The following is a 23,931-nucleotide window of genomic DNA, read 5'->3' on the forward strand; positions in this document are numbered from 1 at the left end:
CTGGGAAGAATCCTGAGATTGGGAACATCAAGATCTTTGGGTGCCTTACATATTCACACATCCTTGAGGAGAAGAGGACGAAGTTTGAACCCACTACAGAGAAGGGTATCCTTGTGGGTTATAGTGAGACCAATAGGGCCTACTATTTATACATTCTTGCACTGAGGAAAGTTGTCCTCATGCAAGATGTGAGATTTGAGGATGAGAGAGCCTTGAGGAGGTCTTGGGAGGCAGATCAAGTAGAGTAGTAAGCTCCTCAGTAGGGGCCCACACCACAAGTATCAGAAGGACCACTTACTTAAGTGGTGGCGAGTTCACAAAGTGCGGTATCACCGAGTGCAAGATCATTAAGTGCAAGACCTCAGAGTCCAAGATCACCACAAACCATAGGGGGGCCTTCCTCGCTAAGAGGAGAGGCTCCAGTTGAGGATTTTCCCACACCCACAGAGAAGGCTACTACAAGGAAGAGGAAGCCAAGTGGCTTTTTCAAACCTTGAAGGAAGCCCAGGATGTTGAAGAATCTAGAGAAAATTAGGTGTAGTGTGATTCTTTGTTACTTGAGAACAATTTGTGGAGTCTTTTTACTTTTCTTGTTAGTTTAATATTTCTTATTATTATTATTAATGCATGTGTGTGTGCTTCATCAAATTGCTACCAAAACATAAGAACAAGAACACAAGATGTTGGCTCTCTGCCAATGCCAAAACTTCTCTTCTCTTGAGAGTAAAACCCTTGAGTGAATTTCTCTTATTGAAACTTCTATTGATCAATGCCAAACCCTAGACCCTTCACTAGAATATCCTCCAAGCACAAGTCAATTCCTCTCATCCTTTCTGCACTTTGTTCCCCAGCACATAGGCTTCCTCCTTCCGACACTTTGTTCCCCGGCACTTCGTCCTCCTCCTTTGATTCTTCTCTAAAGACAGACCTTCCTTGAGTGAGCCTTCTAGATGAGGTTCTCCTCTTCTATCCCTTGCTCAAGTAGACTTCTTCTTTGACCAACCGAGATCCTTCTTGAGATATGAGTGTATGACTGTACTGTTGTTCTACTGCCATAGTTTCTCACATGTGTGGGAGGATTACTACGTGTTATACGCCCTTCTCTCCTTCGCTTGAGTGTCTTTCTTGTACACTGGAGTAGGAGGCCTTGTAGGCCTAGATTTAGTCCCAAACGAAGATAGATGAGTGTCTATGGATTTGTTGTTGTCCTAGCCGCAGGGACATCCCTCTGTTTTCCTCGCACGTGTGACTGTAGTAGCCCTAGAACAAACCTCTTGACTTCGGTGGTATACATTTCCTCTTTGCTACCCTTAGAGACCCTTTTCCTTCTTTCTTGCCTTTCACCTTCACAAATTTCAGAGTTCATTGAATGCGTTATAAAGGAGTGGACAACCTCTTTATATAGAGGATTGTCCCTCCATTTAGGCCAACTTGTCAACTGTTTGTAGGCCGACTTGTCAACTATTTGCAGGCCAACTTATAGAGTAGACTTCGGATGGTTTCTTTGGTGGTATTGCATGCTTGAAGGAGCTTCTTGATAGTGCCTTAGCATAGGAGGAGACTTGACTTTGCTTGGAGGCATTCTCTTGACTTTAATACATATTTATACAAGGTGTAACATGCCCTTAAGGTCTTCGACCTTTTCTTTTGACTATTTGACTCACCTATAGCACTTTAAATAGTGCTAGGCCTATTTCAATGAGCAATAAACTCATTGACATATATTATAAAAATAATATTTCTTTTCTTGAATAAATACAAATATCAAAAGTACATTTATGAAGACCGAACCTAGTTACATTTCCTTCAACACAGGAGGCAGTGGGGAAACCCAAGTGGTCAGTGAGGGATTGCGGGCCACTAGAGAGGTTGGGAGGGTTTGTGGTAGATGTTGTGGAGATAGAGTTAGCTAGGTATGAGGAGAATGCCAGTCAGCACATCTAGGGGGATGCCATGGTGGAGGAATATGCCTCCATCATGAAGAATGATGTCTAGGAGGTAGTGATGAGACCTGAGGGGAAGTTCATGGTGACTTCCAGGTGGCTCTACAAGATCAAACATGTTGCGAAGAAATTCAAAGCTCATTTTATGGCGCGGGGGTTAACATAGGTAGAGGGAGTTGACTATGAGGATACCTTTGCACCAATTTCTCGTTATACTTCCATTAGAGCAGTGATTTCTATAGCAACTGAGATGGGCTAGAGGATTCACCAGATGGATGTGAAGACCGCCTTTCTCAATGGGGTTATTCAGGAGGAGGTGTACACTGAGCAACAAGGCTTTGAGGTGCATGGGAGGGAGTCTCATATGTGCAAGCTTAAGAAAGCCTTTTATGGACTAAAGCAGGCGCCGAGGGCATGGTACAAGAGGATAGATGCCTAATTACAACAAATGGGTTTCCAAAAGAGTTATGCAGACCCAAACCTCTATTTCATTATGGTTGATGACGATCCACGCAATCTAGTTTTGAATGTGGATGACTTGTTTATTATAGGAGAGGACAGACTCATCCAACATTGGAAGAGAGATCTTGCTTCAAAGTTCAACATGACTGATATGGGACTGATGCATTACTTCTTGGGTTTGGAGGTTTGGCAGGAGGATGGGCATATCTTCATTGGCCAGGGTAGGTATGCAGGTGATATCTTGAGGAGATTCCATATGGAGGGATGTAGGCCTATGGCTACTCCTATGATCACCAATTGGAAGAAGTTGCATGCTTCAAATTCCAAGTTGGTGAACCCCACCTTGTATCATCAGTTGATTGATTCTTTGATGTATCTGGTCAACACTAGACTGGATATTTGTTTTGCAATCAACACATTGACTCAGTTTATGATGGAGCCCAAGGGAGTGCACTAGGTGGCTACGAAACATGTGTTGAGGTACCTACAGGGCATAGTGGATTATGGTCTGGACTATGTCAGGGGTGATGGAGTTAGATTGATTGATTGCATGAAATCAAATTGGGCTGACAGTGCTAGTGATAGGAAGAGTACCTTCTGAATATTGTTTCTTGTTGGGCTCAACAGTTGTGTCATGGTTCAGCATAAAACAAAGGTCAATGGCACTAAGCGACATAGAGTCAGAGTATATGGCAACTAGTCAGGTTAGTTGCGAGGCACTTTGGCTTTGTAAGATGCTACATGGGTTATTTGGTCAGAGGCTGAGACCAACTACGATATACTATGATAATCAGAGTTGTATCAAACTCTCTGAGAATCTAATATTTCATGATTGGTCAAAGCATATTGAGATCAAGTACCACTTCACCAGAGACTGGGTTTGGGGGGGAGCTGTGAAGATTGAGTATATATCCACAGATCAACATCTAGCAGACATTCTCACCAAGTCATTGCCAAGGGGCAAGCATGTATTTTTTAGAGACGGGATGGGAGTGGTGAGAAACACCTTCCTCAGTAAGAGGGAGTGTTAAAAATAAGGGTACCAAGGAGGTGTTTCCTAGTGCATTTATCCTTTTGGCCTAGGAAGACATATTAATGACCCTTTTGTCTTGAGACATTATGAATTTAATTAATGTCATGGAGCTAAGTTACTTTTTATGGGGTGATGTCACATGTGTTATAAAAAAAGTGACTTTGTGAGAAAAGTACATAGTACACTTTATATTATTAAAGTGACACTTATGTTTTAAAAGTGACTTTATGAGAAAAAAAATGCACTAGAGGGAGGGGGTCAAGTGGGGGACTTCCCTTGATTTCTAAAGGTTACGGTTCTCATTTTTTGAAGAGGTAAAAAGGGAAAAAGGAGAGATGAGAGTCTCATTATTCTCATGAGACTTGAGGAGAGGAGAGCAAGGAGCAAGGAGGAAAAGATTGCAGAGAAAGTGAGTTCGAACAAGAGAGGACAACATAGCCCGAGTTTACAACTAGAGTCTGGCATGAATTCCAAGGTTTCTGCACTAGTGAAATTAGGCCGAGTTTGCAGGCATACTAGGCCAAGACTGAAGGATGTATTCGAGACCAAGTTTTAAGGAGCTACCTAGCCACGTTTCAGGGGTTAGGAGGCCGAGAAAATAGCTCCCTGTCAGTGTAAATTTCGAGCCTTTTTCAGCACATGTTTTGAGGCCCCTGTAGCAAGTTTTTCGAGGGAAAATGGAAGACAGAATTTTCTGCTATATTTTTTCTCTGTCCAACACTCATCTCAAGCCACTGTCATTGATTCCTAAGCAAAGAAATCAAGCAAATCACAACTGAGTTGATGACTGTGAGGGAGGCTCGAATTTCTATGTAACCTAGCAGTGACATCATCAAACTTAAAGGTAGATAAGTTAGAATTTTCTTTGTTGTGTATAAATTTCCTTAATAGCAATCAAAATACTCCATGAAGACTGGTTTACCCCTTGTGGGTTTTCCCAAGGTTGTTAGACCAAATCAATGTGTAGTTTTCTGAGTGTGTTTGCTTGCATTTATTCCTTGTAACAGCTATGAAAACAAAAATAGTAGAGTAGTCTTTAATGTTTTAAGTTAAATGCATGCTAACATATATATCAACTCATATGTTATGATGGGGTTTGGGCATTAAACCCATGCAAAAACTTGAAACTAGGAAGGGCTATAGCATACACAAATTTTCTACAATATACACCCCTCATAGCTTGGTAGCTTGGCCAAAGTGTCTCTATCAGGTACAATTTCTCAAAAGGAAATAAAGTGAAATGAATTCTAGATCCACAATCTCAATGGAATTTGCATGACAAGCAAAATGTAAAAAGGAAAAAGTGGAATGGCACTAACACAAATCAATTTACGAGGGACAATTTTGCCTCCATTGATAAACATCAATGGAACACAGGTATATGTTACTGCTTAATTGCATTGTCATTAAAAAGTCAAAACATATCCTCCAAAATTGTAGAATGACAAAGTATTATTAGTCACTTATCTGGGCCCCTTCATTATCATAGTTTCTGAAGCCAGAAAAAGAGTCTAATTCAAATATAAATCCTACTTCTACCATAAAGTGGAGCATTAAGTAAATTTGGCAAATAACCTTATCTACTTCCATCCCGTAATTGAAACTGCATAATAGTAGCTTAGCATTAAAACAATAATAAGACATTACATAATGACAACCATGTTCACACATTATTTTGGATACTTCTCACATTATGGAAATAACATTAGGCTCGTATTGGAGTATAGGTTTCTTACAAAACCTCTCATTCAATGTATGCTAGTTTAGCATTTCTACCAGTGCAAATACAAAACAGACAACATAATCAGATATTGTATTATATGTATTTGGAACGAACAAAGTTCGTTCTTCAGGTTAAATACTCCGGAAGACTTCGAATATAAAGATCTCCATTGAGATACAAGAATATATATTAAAATGTATGAATGAGAATGATATTACAAATGAGAGTGCGGGCGTACATATATACTAGGCAGGTGCCTCTTCATGGAAATTCATGTCCCATTTAGACATGCCTCTTCAACACTAATTACTAATTAACTAGTCATTATTACAATTATCATCATTATTTATATTTAATATATTTTATTCATAACATTGTCTTCCTCTTCAAAAATCTTTGTCCTCGAAGCTTGCTGATGAAAAGGCTTGATCTCTCTTTCTGTTTTGAATGGCTTGGAAGTCGATATGATCCTTGGAGTGATATATAAAATTGTCGTATGGAGAAAGGATCTGACCATCCTAAATTATTCTTTTGTGGAATCTTTCGATTACTAGAAACCTGTGATGAATCGTTATCACTGCATTGAATTGTGCACACTTCAGTATCCTTCTGAACATAAGTTTGTTGTTTTTGTTTTGAGAGATATAGATATGCAAACTGATTGGAATGTCTGCATTTTTTATTCAGATGTAGATAAGGAGTTTACCTTTCCCTAAGTTTCTTAATTTGAGTGAATTGATTTTGATTATGGTTTAGAGTTTTTTGGTTTTTGATTCATTAACCTTATTTTCAATTTCTTGACTTTTAAGCTTCTCATCTTTTAGATCTCTGATTTGTTCCAATAACCTTTGGTTCAGGTCTTAAGCGCAAATTTTCTTCTTCCTTCTCTGATAGAATCTCATTGAGTTTCTTCTCGAGACATCCATTTTCTTCTTCTAATTTTTTCTTTTGTTTCTTGGACTTCTTGACCTTCACAAGTAATTTTTGGCTATGGTCCCTTAGATGCAAAATTTCCACGTCTTTTTCTGTTAATTTTTGTTCCATTTTTGCAAGTTTTTCCTCTCATTGTCATTTGCATAAGTACATCATCTTGACATTATTCCACATTAAATAACTTTCCACATGTTGAACAACATAATTCTCAATTTTTATGAATCCAAGGATATTCAATGTATGTTATACAAAATGGACATTTAGTCCAAAAGAATGATTGTTGTGTGGAACTCATCTTGACTTCCTTCATCATTTTCGAATTGGACTCCATTTGGTCATCAAATATTGTTAATTTTAGATAACAATGGTATGTTATATGCTTAACACAATTTACTTCAATGTTCCTTTAGCAGCCCAATGACAAATTCCAATTATATCCAATAGCAATCACATTAACTTATAAACATTGACAGTAAATGCAGATAGAACATAAAATCATGTGCATTAAGACAAAGCCAAGACAAGAGGGCACAAGATGTGGCACATGCCAAAGACAAACCCCAATGTGGAGAAACCCTTTCATCAAATCTTCTTATTATTCTTCAATAGTTTAACAAAGAGAGAGTACAAATATAAGCCCAAAACAGATATGCTAAAACAGCAATCAAATCAGCCCTAACCAGAAAGTCAATGGTGGTCAAAGCCACCCCAAAACATCCTCCAAACAGCAGTCCAAATCAGCTTTCCAAGAGAGTCCTCCTTCAACATGTGCGAAGAAGAAAGAGGAGCTGCCCAGCCACACGTGTGAAAATAAGAGAGAGAAGCCTCCAATGATGTTTGACCCAAACAAGAGAGAGAAGAAGATGTGATGAGATGATGTCCAAATGAGGAAAAGGTCTCTCTTATTTATACACAATGTTGAGGGTGAAAAGACACATTTGTTGGGCTTCATGAGCCTACATTTGACTGGAGCCGACCTTGACAATTTGTCCATAGGAGAAATAAATTCATAATTCCATTTCTGCTTGTCAGAATGAGATGATCTTTATATCAAAATTGTACCTCTCCGAAAGAGGAATCCAATGCAATAATCATCTCCATCATATGAGATGTCCAAAGGTGGAATTTAGCCCTATTTGCCAATTTCAACAAATATTAATTATTTTGTGTTTGTCAAAGAACTTAAGGTTTGTAAATAACCCCCTTATTTTCTTAATTTGTATAATTGTGTGTGTGTGTCTTTTTTTAAACTAAATAATATTCTTTTCAACTAAATTTTTTTTGAATGAATTTTTTTATAATAATTTTGTTTATAACTTTTTTATAATAATCTCTTCTTCTTTTTTAACCTTTAATATTTTTTTTACTTTTTATTTGTATGTTTTATTTTTTTTTAAACGGCCAAAGGCCCGACGATAAATGGAGAATCTCCCGCTATAGAGCGAAACGCTTCGATTACGACGACAATCAAGTTGATGGCCAAAGCCCAAGATCAACCAACATGGCTTTGATACCAAATAGAACGAACAAAGTTCGTTTTTCAGGTTAAATACTCCATAAGACTTGGAATATAAAGATCCCAATTGAGATACAAGAATATATATTAAAATGTATAAATGAGAATGATATTACAAATGAGAGTGAGGGGCCTAATTATATACTAGGCAAGTGCCTCTTCATGGAAAGTCATGTCCCATTTAGACATGCCTCTTCAACACTAATTACTAATTATTTATATTTAATATATTTTATTCATAACAATATTTCTACAACTTTAGATTCTCAAGAATTCCAAACAAACACTTTGCATGTCAAAAGCCAACATACCAAAGCTAAACATGTCCCTTGGGGTCTCAATGCCTGAATTTAGGGTTGGACTTCATATGGATAGGGATAAGACTATAAAACACATCAACATCTAAGTGCAGAAGAACACAACTTTTGTTTGGACAGTAGTCACAAGATCAATTGACAAGAGATTTAGGAAGGGGTCTTTTATTGTATTCTGACTTTTTACAAACAAAATATGAGGCTGCACTTATAGGCTATCGCCATACAATACTGTATATTTATCAGTAAAAGAGAATTCCGACATTGATAAGAAAACATTTATAGACAATAATTGGCATTTAGTACTCGATGGGAAATTGAACACCTTCCTAATACTAACATGAAATGCTAACAACAATAAATTATATATAACATTACAATGTTTCATCAGTTGATCAAACATGAATAGATTAGACTAGAAGCAACACTATCAAAACTGGTCCATAGATTCAAAAATTGGGAGCCTTCTACTATTAGAATACCAGACATGCCCCAGCTAACAAAATGAAAAAATATAATTACTTCGCAATCGGATTATAAATCTAAATTAATACAGGAAGATGTGTCAACACCTGTCTGGAAAGGAAACTGAATTGAAAGGGCACATGTGATTGACTTCCTTGAGATTCACATTGCTATACAGCAATTTCCGATTGCTACTGTAAATAACTGTCGGCCTGTCTGATGCTGCAAAAACATGTGTTGTGTTCTTAGAGCGAAAAGTCCTCAAGGTGATAGCTTTTGTACCCAACGAAATCTTCTTCCGATCAGACAACTCTCCAGTGCTCATATTCAATATGAAGTTGAATAGATGCCCATCCCCAAGACCACATAATAAGTATGCAATCTGAGAAACAAAAGCAAAATCAATGATGTTAATTTCAACTAAAAACTTACCATCAAAACGTTGCATGAAATGGAAATTGAAGAGTCTCCTCATTACTGCATAAAAGATACACAATACTTCTAAACCAATAAATATTTACTTGCCAAATAAAAAAACGAACCGTTGAAATAATCCACATACCCCTTCAAATCTACAAAGAAGCACAGAGCGAGGTGGAACATTTTCTCCAAAGTGCAACGTTGTAATGAACTCTAGATTAGGAAGGGAGTATATCCTAACACTGTAGTCTCTCCAAAGTCCAACAACCGCCAACTCACTTCGCATAGAATTGTCGCCAATTGGATTTATATCAAGACAAGACACATCAAACTCAATTTCCAAATGTTTCACCTCAGTGAGGGATCCCTCTCCAATTTCCAAATAAACAAGATTGCCACCTCCAGTGGCCAAAAATACCTGCTAGATAGAAAATACAAAAACAGTTCAACACAGACCAAGTAAATATCACAAGCTAAACATTGAAGTACCACTTGTAACTGCATAGCTCCATGCAACCAACAGAAATCTAGAAGGTTTACCGATGAAGCAAAAAACAAAAACAACATACATCAGCAGCAATGCAGAATGTTTAAAGTCAAGAATCATCCTTCTTTAAAACAAGTAATCTAGTAGGGTGAACAACTAACCAGAAGCTGAGCAATATCAAATGAAACCCATGCGCACAGAGTGAATTAAAATATAACCAAAATACTAAAAATTGAAACAGACATGGAAAACCCTTTTCTGAACAATACCTTCCACCATATCACAATAATTATACAAAAGGGTATCAACAATTAACAACTTTGAATAGTATGATTGAACTCTTAATGTTTAACAGCTGAGTCAGACGAGAACTAAAGTTGAAAACGTTAGATAAGACCTCAATTCATTGTAATAATATCCAGACTTTTCAGGATCCATGTCTTTCTCAATCTTTCTACTCATGAAATACACAAGGTAATTCTGTGTATAGATAAAAATCCTAGCACTCTAGAATGCTTGTACCAGTTAGTCATTGTAGTTATCAATGGGAATCTTCTCTGCCTCATTGGGAATTCTCTAGCTCCCATGGAGAGCTCCACATAAAATAGGTATACCATAATCAAATCTATACCAAGAAAAAAACAATAAGGAATTTGGCATACCATACATCAGAGATAGAAAAACAGTGTGCCAAATGAATAATACACGCAATGACTGGGATACAAACAACATTTACATGGTATCAAAAGGGCAAGGAAACAGCTTGCATTTGATAAACTACTAACCACAATCGACCAGCCCAATGTCAAAGTAAATATCACAAGCTAGACATTGAAGTACCACTTGTGACTGTGTAGCTCCATGCAACCAACAGAAATCTAGAAGGTTAACCGATGAAGCAAAAAACAAAAACAACATAGATCAGAAGCAATGCAGAACGTTTAAAGTCAAGAATCATCCTTCTTTAAAACAAGTAATCTAGTAGGGTGAACAAGTAACCAGAAGCTGAGCAATATCAAATGAAACCCATGCGCACAGAGTGTATTAAAATATAACCAAAATACTAAAAATTGAAACAGACATGGAAAACCCTTTTCTGAACAATATCTTCCACCATATCACAATAATTATACAAAAGGGTATCAACAATTAACAACTTTGATTAGTATGACCGAACGTTCTTAATGATGAAATGCACAAGGTAATTCTGTGAATAGATAAAAATCCTAGCACTCTAGAATGCTTGTACCAGTTAGTCTTTGTAGTTATCAATGGGAATCTGCTCTGCCTCATTGGGTATTCTCTAGCTCCCATGGAGAGCTCCACATAAAAGATGTATACCACAATCAAATATATGCCAAGAAAAAAATATTAAGGAATGCGTCATGCCATACATCAGAGATAGAAAAACAGTGTATGCCAAATGAATAATACACGCAATGACTGGGATACCACAATCAAATATATGCCAAGAAAAACAAATTAAAGAATGTGTAACGCCATACATCAGAGATAGAAAAACAGTGCATGCCAATGAATAATACACGCAATGACTGGGATACAAACAACATTTTGTTGAAGTTTCTAAGTCTACTTAGTTCGAAACCCTCCATGCACTTTATCTGATTTATTCCTACCTACTTGTTCCGTTACTTTAACAAGTTATTTACAATGTAAATACTGAAAATAAACACTAGTGCATGCTCAACATATTACAAATTAACAACTGAAAGATATCGAAGCAATCACGCCATGTGACACCATTATTTTTGGACCAATGTCCCCGGAAAAATCCAATGTGGGAAAACTGGTGCAACAATCTAAGGGTTTTCTTATTAAGCAATATCATAGTACAATCTAGGTGCCGAAACTAGCCTACCCAACAGAGAATTTCCTTGGCAATAATACCTCTCAGTTTGAGGCAAATCCACTGGCTAAAACCATAGATAATCCTTTCAGCAGCTCCTCAGCTCCAATCTGCCCCAAAAACCCCAGCGCCTGCCCTTTCTGGACTGCGTCAACCCCTCTCTGCCCAACGATAGCCCTACATCCACCCTGAATGGGTCTGCGTCAGCCTTCTGGCCCTTTGTGTCAGCAACGCTAGCCTCTGTGAGGCTCTGCGCAACTCCCAGCTGCCTCTGCATGGCCCTGCGCAAGACTTGGCGGCTATTGCGTCGTCACTCTATCTAGTTACTTGTTGTTCTTCCGGTACTATCTCTACCTCTCTGTCTCTTTGTACTCAATGCCCCTCAGCTGCAACTCCCGATCACTAATTCTCTCTCTTAGCAAACCCCGCTCTAGAAAATAGAATGACTGATCACTCTAGTGTATTCTCAAAGTGACCCTTAAGCCTCCTTTTATACTTTTCCTGTTGACATATCAACAGATGAGATTAAACCCCTAATCAACGGCTAAGATTAGATCTGGCTTGATCCATGTCGTTTGGACCATTCTAACACAATTTCATATTAATTCCCATTAATATTTTATTTTCCCTAAGTTTAGACTTAGGGACTCCATTAAAAATATTAATTATTTTAATATCTCCTAAACTGTTTAGAATTTGCCCAAACCCTTTCTGGGTATTGGAGATCTCATGCCCCAACCTCTCCACCAAATTTCGTGGCTAGAGCACATCCTATGCTACCCCAAATTAACACTCCCTCTTAGCACGGACTATGCTCTAGCAATACTCCTCACTGAGTATTACTCTGATCATCTGGCATCGGTATCTATGCTGATGCTAGGCCTTCCTGCCCAACATCCTCTGCACTGTTGCATCCTATATTGCTGCCCATGGTTCTGCCATTGCCACTGTTGCATCTGTACGACAGCTCCCTCTGCATCCGTGTTGTTGCTGGTCCTTTCTCCCAGCACTGCATCCGCACTGCACCTCCTCTCATCATGTTGCATCGTGTTGCCCACTGTTGCATTGCAACTCAATTACTGAGAAGTAAGCAACTAATCTCCCAATTTGACCTCCCTGCTGGGCTAGAGACACCCACTGATGTTGAAGCTCCCTTTGTCGGTGACAAGTGCTCCCTCTCTGACCTTTGCATTGCTGCAACAACTTCTTGCATCTCGCACCGTTGCACACCTCTTTGTGCCATCCTGCACTGGTGCAACACTCCTGTGCCTCTCGCACTGCTGCAACCTGCTAGCCTCACGCTTTCTCAGGACTCATACACTATAGCTCTCTCTACCGCTCCATCCGCATCCATCTCTACCTGACTCAACCAGTCTTGCTACTCCTCTTCGGTGCTCTCATAGGAAGGTCTAATCCAAGAGGCTGGGTACCTCAAAGGATCCTGCCCCTCATCACCTATAGTCCGCCTGACTACAGCTCGATGTCTCCCCACTTCCGCTCAAATGGTGCGTCAAAACTTCCTTCTCTGCCCGTGTTGGCGCTGCCTTAGTCTCGGAAGACTCTCCCTTACTCTTCTTCCTTGGACACCAGGTCACATAATGACCCAGCTCCCCACTGTGGAAGCGCTTGATCTTGGAGAGATCCTTCTCCTTTCGTTTCTCCTGCTTTCCCTCAAATGCTAGGGCAACATCTTCCTCCTCCTGCTTGACTTTGATCCCCTTGTTGTTGCTACCCGTCTTCGACTGTCGTCTAATCTCTTCCTGGAAAAGAGCCACCCACATCTCGTCCCAAGGTGGGAGAGTCCCTCTGCCCAGTATACTCTGGACAAATACCTCCCAGTCTTCTGAGACAATATTCAGGGCTTTCCTCACCATCAACTCCTGATCCGGTGTGGCTTCTATAGCAGCCAACTGATCTCGAATCTCATTTAGTCCTCTGAGGAAGGTGTCAATCGGTTCTCCCTTCTTCATCTGATACGACCTCAATTGATTCTTAAGTAGCATTCTTCTCTGCACAGAAGTATGCTGGTACAATTTATTGAGGGCCTCCCACATCTCGTATGTTGTTTCCTTCTCGGCAATGTGTGGTACTACATGGTCCTTGACCCCGTCAAGGATGATGCTCTTGGCCCTCGCCATTGCCTCCTCGTACTTGTCGTTATCATTGGGGTTGACTGGGATAGCTATAACCTTCAAGGCAAAGTTCTTGACACGATTTCTGTCAAGTACGGATAAGATTTTGGCCTTCCAAACTGCAAAGTTCGACGCTCCGTCCAGTCTACCCTGGTCTCTTACTCCATGTACTGCCATGATGCTCTTCTACTTCCCTCCTGGAAGTTCTTTGTTCGACTCCTCCGGGTCTCTACTTCCCGTTTGGAAGTTCTCTTCTAGACTCCCTCTTAGTCCCAATTTCCCTCCTAGAAATCCTTCTGCCACTGTCGAGATACCCCCTGCTCTGATCGTCTTGTGCAACCGCACCATTGATCCCGGTTCCTCAGCTAGAAACCCTCGGTAGCAACTCCCTCCTCTTGGCCTTGCTCTGTCAGGTACTATTCTGACTACAGTACCTCACCAGCTCCACTCTGCAATATTCGCACAACGTTCTAAACCCCAGCAACCTGAAGTTGAGAGGTCCTAAGCTCTACGCAATCCCGGCACCAGCAACTCGGCCTCCTCAGAAAACTGCGTCAGCCCTCCCAGCTTCTGCGTGGCTCTGCATGAGGCTCCCTTTGCCTTCCTTAGCCTCTACACTGCCTCTTCCCAGCTCACCCTTGATGATGCAGGCACTCCGTCATACTTCCCTTGTTGCTGCTCTGCTAGAAACAGCTTTTGTCACCTCGGGACGGTTGTTTTCTACTACTATTGCTCTGCTCGGCTGATGTCCTCAGTCCTCCTGTGATCTGCAGTCACCCTCTGATACCATGTTGAAGTTTCTAAGTCTACTTAGTTAAAAACCCTCCATGCACTTTATCTGATTTATTCTTACCTACTTGTTTCGTTACTTAACAAGTTATTTACAATGTAAATACTGAAAATAAACACTAGTGCATGCTCAACATATTATGGATCAGCAACTGAAAGAAACAGAAGCAATCACGCGATATGACACCATTATTTTTGGACCAATGTCCCCAGAAAAACCCAATGTGGGAAAATTGGTGCAGCTATCTGAGGGTTTTCTTATTAAGCAATATCAGAGTACAATCTTGGTGTCGAAACTAGCCTACCCAACAGAGAATTTCCTTGGCAGTAACACCTCTCAGTTTGAGGCAAATCTCCTGGCTGAAACCCAAGATAATCCTTCCGGTAGCTCCTCAGCTCCAATCTGCCCTAGAAACCCCAGCGTCTGCCCTTTCTGGACTGCGTCAGCCCCTCTCTGCCCAACGTTGGCCCTGCATCCACCCTAAATGGGTCTACGTCAACCTTTTGGCCCTCTGTGTCAACAACACTGGCCTCTTTGAGGTTCTGCGCAACTCCATGCTGCCTTTGCGTGGCCCTATATGAGCCCTGGCCGCTACTGCGTCACTCTCTCTGGCTACTTGTTGTTCTCCCGATACTATCTCTGTCTCTCTGTTTCTCTGTACTCAATGCCCCTCAACTGCAACTCCTGATCACTAATTCTATCTCTCTTACCAAACCCCGCTTTAGAGAATAGAATGACTAATCACTCTGGTGTATTCTCCAAATGACAACGACCCTCATGCCTCCTCTTATACTTTTCCTGTTGACATATGAATGGCCGAAATTAAGTCCCTAATCAATGGCTAAGATTAGATCTGGCTTGATCCATGTCTTTTGGACCATTCTAACACAGTTTCATATTAATTCCCATTAATATTTTATTTTCCCTAAATTTAGACTTAGGGACTCCATTAAAAATATTAATTATTTTAATATTTCCTGAAATGTTTAGAATTTTCCCAAACCCTTTATGGGTATTGGATATCTCATGTGCCCCAACCTCTCCACCAAATTCCGTGGCTAGAACACATCCGATGCTACCCCAAATCAACACATTTACATGGTATCAAAAGGGCAAGGAAACAGCTTGCATTTGAAAAACTACTAACCACACTTGACCAGCCCAATGTCAAAGTAGGAACTAGGAAGAACATTTGTCTACAATAGAATTTAGAATAATGGGAACAAAATATATCCTAAAGCATCTAGGCATTATCAAACAATGTTAAAGCATAAATTGAAAGAACTGGGAACGAGAAAACCTGTGTAGCATTAGCAGTTGCTACAATTATAGAAAATCCAGTGGGTACTCGCCAATCGGTCAATAGCTTCCGAGATGCTGCACTTACTAGTCTCACAGAACTGGCCGTTACCTGTCAAAAGAGTGAATACAGTCAAATTGGCACATCATAGACAGCTAGCATTGGTACATCAACCCAGTTTTCTTGGGGAAAAAACAGATAATTTACTCTATTGCTTTCAAATAATCTCCAATATTATGTAAGAACTTATCATTAAAGCCAAGTTTATCTTAGAACAGTTCAGTTCATTTTCATATTTTATTTTGTGGATAAGGGGAACATGAAAGTAAACTACAGTTGAAAATATGTGATCTCTCCTGGACAAATTAGCAAATAGAGCTCGCATTCAACATAGTCAATCATTATGACCATAGACCTGCTAAAAATTACATGTTAAATAATACAATATCGGGGCTTTTCCTAGAGTAGTATGTTGTCAACATTCTGCAAGTCAGAGCATACCACTGTTGAGCTGTCTAATCACACTACACCAGCATGCATATAGCACATCATAAACAAACTAGCCACAAGTCTATATGGATCCAATCAGTGATAAAAAAAAGTCTCTAGCTTGGGCCAGAAAGCATAATGGTGATCACAAAATATTTTATTACACCCTATCTATGCTTAAATAAACAGAATAAACATATTTAGATGGAAATGGCAAGGGCAAAGTCCAAATTGGTGATCCATACTCCCAGCACTCTCAGCTGAGTCATTGTCATTTATCTTCCAAGAAGGATTCATAAAATGATAAGGCAAGGCAAGTATATCAATGCAATTCTCAGTGAAAAGTGAAAACAAATTAGAAGCTTCTTGTTATGGGCCAGATTTCAATATTGTGTGAGCAAGTTATAGGCACTGAAATAAATTGGTCAGGCCATTGTTTTCATGCCCTACACATTGAAAGAACAATTCCAGGAAGTATTTATGCTAGTAAGCAAATGTTATGGATTACATGCACAACTAATACTTTTAAATGCTTTCATAAATGTCAGCCAATTATGCCCCGACTTTTGAAAGTCATCACCCATGACCAACATCTTTGATTAGCTAACATCTTAGATAGCATCTCAGTTGAGCACTCTTACACTGTGTCCCCATATATTATTGCCATAAGTGCTTTCTTGTAGCCAATCAAATATTTTACCTATGTGCTTGCATTAATTCATCAATTAATTCATTAATGTCAAGCACTTCTGTGTAATCCAGTAGCAAGAGCAAATAAGCATATGGACAAAGAAAGCAAAAACTGAAATGTAGGTATATTAAAAATGGTCAACCTTAAAGAGCAGTCCCCATTATGAATAAATGCAATCCAAGCTAAATAATGATTATCATGGATTTTGAAGTGGGTTGATTATCATGGATTCTGAACAGGGTTTCTTTATAACAACATGGTAATCAAGATTTAAATTTACAAGAGTCACTTTCTGTTACTCTTAACAGGACATAAATATAGCCCACATTTTATCCATTTACAAGCATACCTGCACAAGCTGGTCGTGAATGGCATCTTGACAAAATAAGGACTGTGCATCAGAAACAAATCCTTCTATTTCTGTTTCTTCCAATTCATCCTCTGAGTTCATTGCAAGTATACGAGTCTCACTAACAAAGCTCACAACCAAAAAAGTGTCAAACATGTCGACAGTTGAAGATCTTAATGACCAAATTCCCTTTATGCCTGGAAGCTCTGCAGATGCCTGCAAAGCAAGTGGAAACAATCAACATCAATAATACTAGCATCTCAAAATATGATGAAAATGACAACATGAAGATTGTGTAGAATCAGCGTAGAACATATAGAAAACCTGCTCATTGATTCCAATCCCATTTCGGACTATACGAAGAGAACCATCCTTGAATGCTCCAGAACAAGTTACTACTTGACCCTGACCTTGTCTCTCAAGGTCAACAACACAGAAGTCCACTATGGGACCAAGGTTTACAAATCTTTGCAAAACTTCCACATATTGACCTCTATTATCAGGTTGGAGATGCAGTTTTATAAGCTGAAGAACACAAACAGAAGATAATGATCAGAACTTCACAAAAATCCCTAGAGAAAAGCATTGCTCAGGAGAAACTAAGAAACTTTAAAAAGAGTATAATATAAAGAACAATGAAACACAAAACCTCAGCAATGATCACATTAAACTCAATTGGCATGATAATACATTAAAAGAAATGTCATAAGACAAATCTATGTATTAAATTTCAGACATTAAATAGATGCAAACAGCTTTGTAAAGAGCATTATTTATTTAAAAGAAATATCAAACGATTTTTTCATGAATCGGAGCTTAAGATAAGATAATATAATTATATTAATGTCTGAAAAATGGCTGCCATTATCTTTACAAAAACCATTTCATGATAATTAGGAACCAAAAATGGTGGCAAACTAGATGGATTTTAGGAAGGAGGGCTATTACAAAGAAATTTTCACTAATATATATTACATTTTCCTTGAATCATCCATGAAGCACTAACTCTTAAATAGATATGCCATATAGGCAACAGATTAGCCTATCAGAAAATTTTGACATTTCAGTGGCTAATATAAAACACATACAAGGAAGAAAATGGACGATGCATTGTGGAGTAAAACCAACTGCTACCTTAGAGTGAAAAGGAGACAATGTATTTGACCAATAAAAGGAATAAAACTTTTCATAAGTTACACTGTATGATCTATTATAATGTTGAAGGGCTTGGATGAAAGACTGATTCGATGAGTCCTGCAATACTGATGCATTTCTCTTTGACACTGTTATTGCTCATTATTGTTTTGCAGTTGTATTGTTTAGGTTGATAAGGATCATCCAGGCATCAGGCTAACAAGCAAAACATTGGAGATACAGAAGTTGCAGAAAACAATTTATATCACGGCAAAAAGAACATGTCGTACTTGGCATGGCATTTACTGGGCTTGATTAGTACTAATGGGACTTGGTGATTGTCACCATACTTGGTAATGCATAATGCATGTGGATTTCAAAGTAGTACGCTGCATAACTGCTATCCAATACATTGGCATCTGTTCAAAATGCAAGAAATTTTGAAGCTCAGAACCTGGCAGCATTCATTGCATCTGGTACATGCATAATTGGGGTACAAATGACTCAATTAAAGTGCATATAACGAAATCTGACAACATGTTGCATGGGTGCATGTCCAGAACTGGGTGTACGCTTGTAGCATGGATAAAAACTTTCTAAGCTCCAAGGTGCAGCAGTACGACAATTTCCCTTTGTAAAATAAGCAGTTGTCAGGAATGTGAATGCAGCTGATAGAGGTGCAGTTGAAGAGGAGAAACAATAACCCATACAACTTGGAGAGATATCTTGCACATGTAATAGCTAAGCTTCCAACAAAGAGATCCCATTTTACGTGTGTGTTAACACCAACCATGTGAAGAGAATGATTACAGAGGTGTGAAGACAATGATTACAGAAGTTAGCACTGCAGCCTGCAGGTGTCTCAAACGTTTATTGTGGGTTCCACGAGATTAGCACAATCATATGGTGAAAATGAATACTGAGGTTAGATTTGATGTACGTATCTAGAGAATTTACCATGGGTTCAGCCAGGCTAGCCAAACTTAATAAGTTACAGCTAGACTCAGATCTGAATCCTTATCTACTCATTCTACCTTCTAAAGGAAGTGAATACCCTTTTTCCCTGGGCATATAGCACTTCAACCAAAATTTAGTTGTTAAGCAATTCTGATTAGGTTTCTAATTTTATGTGTTAGATATCATTTGTTCAACCAGGTGTACCAACATAAACAATAAAGATTTGTGATTTACAACAAACATTTTCTAAAGAAAAAAGCATATGACATTTATGAATTTAAAACTAATAGGTGTTCAATAGTGCCTGTATATTATTATTTTATAAATGAAAAAGACGGGATTATATAACAGTGTGTGGGAACTTTTCCTTTTTGTCATCCTGTATCACTAGTTGGGCAACCCATACAACATTGTGAATCTTGAATGTTTTGATGTTTATTTAGCTTCAACAAACTTTTGGAAAATGTGGCAATCAGTAAATGGCTTTCATCTACATCAAACTCAATGTTAGAATATATAGGCACAAATTACCTGTGAATCTCCATAGCTCGACCCTACATACACACAGCCATTATCTAAATAAGAAATGGTTGAAGCAGCAGATGTCTCCCCCAACAATTCTACCTTGAGACCAGTAACCCTGTAGAAGAGATAAACTGCATGAGTAGAAATAAAAAAGGACGCTTGTGTAAAGATTAGGTCTGTGACTCACAGTGAGAAAAATAAAACACCAGTAGAGCATTTTCCCAACCATGGTTACACTAGAGATTAAGAATATGTAATACTCCAAATAATTATTGAAGCTGGAAACAAAATAATAAAGAAAATTAGCAAATTTAGTAAGGAATTTATTAAAACAATGCTGGAGAAAGGAAATATCTAATCAAGCTTCTCGAGTGTGCTGATATGTTTATAAAACACTAATAATTTACTGTCTAGGTTTATTAAATTTACCTAAACATAAATTTATTATGGCGGCTCCACAGATTAACACTTGTCTGTTATCAGAGAATATTTTAAGATACCATACTTAATTAGTGTACAAATTCAATTTCAACACAACATTATGTGAATTTTCTCAAGTGACACAAAACAGTTAACGAAACTAAATTAGCATTTAACGTACATGAAGTGAGGAAGGGCTTGATAAATTTGCCATGAAAAATATATTTAGGCCAATGATATTCAGTGTTCCATGGTGGCGCGTCCCCCAGGGTGGGGTGCATGCACCTCACGCTTCCCACACACTTGGGATGGGGAGACACCGGAGGACACTTGGGGAAATGTTTCCCCACGGTTCCCATTTGGCAAGACGTAGGGGGAAATGTTTCCCAGGTCCCTCATTTGGCAAGACGTAGGGGGAAACGTGTCCCCAGTGTGGGGGGCGTGTTTCCCCAAAAGGGGTGCTTATGGGAACACCCCCCCCCCCCCCCGAAACGTGTCCCCAGTGTGGGGGGCATGTTTCCCCAAAAGGGGTGCTTATGGGAACACCCCCCCCCCCCCCCGCGGCCACCCCCCAGAAAGGGCTAGGCGCCCCCCTTTAATTTTGCTTGAAAATAATGATTTATGAGTGAGGAAGCTTAATATTCAACCCTAGGGCCCTATTAATGCTATGTAATTAATGGTAATTTTGAATTCTATCCTTTTACTTATTTTTACATTACCATGAAATGACTCTGGATGTTTTTGAGTGGTTTTGACCTCATTAGATTTCATTTGAAGAAAGTAGAATTTTAGATCTCACTCAAAACCCAACAAACTTAACAGTTTTTCAGGATTTCAAGATTGGAGAGATTGCAATGTTTCCATTGGATTTTGTCATGTACGAGGGTATGAAATTAGTATTTAATCAAGAGCACCAAGCCCTCTATGTTTGGATTTTGTCATGTATGAGGGTATGAAATTAGTATTTAATCAAGAACAACAAGCCCTCTATGTACCTTAGACTGACTCTTTCACTCGTCACTCTTTACTATTTTTGAGTTTTAGTTATATCAATTTACTATTCCAATCTTCAAATTTCAGTATCTACTAGAGTCTATTTTGCTTAGTACTAATTGTTAAAATTTTAATACCCACCAGATTTATTTTCTCACGGCAATTTAATTTATCCCCAACAATTTATTTATTTACCAAAATAATTTCTAAATCCCTGAAAAAAATCACTGGTATTTTTAACTTATAAAACTAAATATATGCAATGAAATTAAACAGAGGGATCAATCACACATTGTAAAATAAATCACCCAAAACAACATCCATCATTTCATTATCTGGAAAATCAGGGTTTTTCGGCCCGTAGAGATACAAGGAAAAATACAAAACCCCAAAACTTGTAACACAACTCCCTCAAAATGAATTTGGCACAAGATAACTTAGCCTCAAGGAAACTAACCTCCAGATGAAACCGACCTTGATAACTCGACCCAACTACTCTGCCAGCAACTCAACTTGTGCCCTCCTTGCATGCCATTTGTGCGCACTCGGGAAAACTTGGCCCTCCAACAACTCAGCCTCCTCCAAATAAATTCAATCTCCCTATGATAACTCCGCCCCGTAATCTCCTCTTACTCATCCCTCCTAGATTCGCACAAACCCACTCGCACTTCTCCTTCTTTGCGCACTGGTCCACTGAGCCACTTACACTTAGAGAAAATCGTTTTCTCTAAATGATGACTCACTCACACAACTTGTGCTCTTCGTGTGTCTTCACCTCCTCGCTAGGCTTCCTTTAAAATATTCATTGAGTCCATATCCCTACCCCCAATCTCCCTTCTAGGACCATCTTGGAGATGAAAGTTTGAGATTATTTTGAAGTCACTTTGTTGATTTGGGGTAGCATCGGATGTGCTCTAGCCATGAAAATTGGTGGAGAGGCTAAAGCACATGAGATCTCCAAGTCCCCGAAATCGTTTTGGAAAATTCCATCCAGATGAGGAGTTATTAAAATAATTAATATTTTTAATGAGTTCCTAAGTATAAACTTAGGAAAATAAAAATGAGAAGCTTCTAAGCGATGAAGATCAAGGCTATTTTAATCTTAGCCATTGATTAGGGACTTAATCTCGGTCGTTGATTCATCAACAAGAAAAGTATAAGAGGGGGCTTGAGGGTCAGTTGGAGATATACTAAGGGAGACCAGTCAGTTCGATTTCTGGAGCAGGGTTTGCTCAAAAATTTGAACTAGAGGTCTGGATTGCAGTGACAGGCAATGAGTACATAACAGAGAGGCAGGGATAGTGTTGGAGGACCAGTGCAGAGTACAGAGAGCCAAATGCGGAGCCAATCAGAAAGACGCAAAGGCAACTGGATTGCATAGTGACTGGAAGACCTGTGTGGGCGATGCAGAGAGGCCAAGTGCTGACGCGGTGAGGTAGAGTGCTGACGCAGAGGCTAGCTGGACTGACATTGAGCCTAGGGCAAGCGTCGGAGGATTTTATGGTAATATTGTCGTGTGGTTATCTCTATTAGGTAAGCCAGTTTGGCACCCTAGTTGTACTAAAGAAAAGCTGATTAATAAAATCCTCCTCTACTGCACCGGTTTTCCCACGTTGGGTTTTTCCGGGGACAATTGTCCAAAAATAATTGTGTTGATGTGTTTGATTCTTGTTCATGTATTTGTTTCTGCATAATGGTGTGATATCTGCAGTAGAATTTATTTTAATATTTACTAAAGGGAATTCGTAAATAACTTATTGGAAAATAAGTAGGTAAAATAAATCAGTTGCTGCAGTAATAGAATTTTCACACACTTAAATAATTAAATTATTTATCTTAAGAAAATAACTCAATAGTCCACAATAATTAATTTACTTTAATTATTGTACTTTTCCTGAGTTATGAATTAAATATATAATTTATAAATAATTTTATTTAAGTTATATAAATGAACAAATATTTAGGTATATTACAATGTGCATATACCTCATTCGAATTTCATTAAGAAATTCAAACTCGAATCAGAGTTTACTATTGTCAAACTTGAAATCGAACCTGACCATGTGATGTTGTGTGTGTGTGTGTCTGTGTGTATAGACACACACACACACAGATCCAAACCATTAGAAACCAAATATGCAAAGTTTGATCATGTATATAGCAGTAAGTCCTAAGGAAGAATATAACAAAATGGCACCAAGCATGAGTTGTGATACATATCCAAAATGAAATATGTTGATATTGAGGGCCTAAAAGGCCTATAGTCTAAAAAAACATCATGCCACAACAAATAACAACATCATCAAAGTCATTACCAACATTGGGATCCTTATCATTAGTAGCAGCCTTTGTCCCCTCCTCTAGCCTTTGCCTCTACCTCAATCATCCAACAAATTCAATCAACACCCTTCAAATTTGATGAAACTCCACAATCCAAGCATTAAAATAAGGTAGAAAAAGCTTAATATGCCTAATCAATAAATCTACTCGGGTGAAGAGTACATTTTTAGTATTTACTATGTTCATGACACAGCAGCTCAACTATCAGCACCACCATTATCAAGGTACATAGAGGGTTTGGCGCTTTTAATTAAATGTCAATCCTATACCCTCATCATTCATGATGAAACCTAGTGGAAATGCTACAATCTCGTAAATCTTGAAATCTTAAAACTTCAAGTTTGTTGTGTTAGAAAATGTAACTAGGTTCGGTCTTCATAATTGCTATTGTACTTATGTCATTATATATGTTATGTAAAAGATCAAAAGGAAGAAAAAATATATATTATTTTTCAAGCATGGGATTCATGCTCAAATTGATTTGTCATCTAGGTCAAGGATGTTCTTCATGCTTCTATGGTTTATTGAGTCAAAAATATATTTGGCATAAGTCAAAATATTGTCTTGGAGTCAAGTCCCATTTGGAATTTGAAAAGAAACTGGAAAAAGAATTTTATTTGAGCCAAAAATGTAATTTTTGAGCCCACA

General features: G+C 38.6%; 1 protein-coding gene across 1 annotated transcript in view; it reads right to left on the reverse strand.

The window, feature by feature from the left end:
• The window catches only part of LOC149226197 (DNA damage-binding protein 1-like), a 229,211-nt gene that overhangs the window by 38,765 nt on the left and 166,515 nt on the right, over positions 1-23,931 (reverse strand). The window contains 6 exon segments of the mRNA XM_089377428.1: positions 8,497-8,771; positions 8,952-9,227; positions 15,386-15,496; positions 16,915-17,130; positions 17,239-17,439; positions 19,537-19,645. Coding sequence (XP_089233554.1) covers positions 8,497-8,771; positions 8,952-9,227; positions 15,386-15,496; positions 16,915-17,130; positions 17,239-17,439; positions 19,537-19,645 — 1,188 coding nt within the window.

This window comes from Pinus tabuliformis, chromosome J (assembly GCF_031772625.1).
Source record: "Pinus tabuliformis cultivar Carrire ecotype Pingquan chromosome J, CPIR1, whole genome shotgun sequence".
NCBI lineage: Eukaryota > Viridiplantae > Streptophyta > Pinopsida > Pinales > Pinaceae > Pinus > Pinus tabuliformis.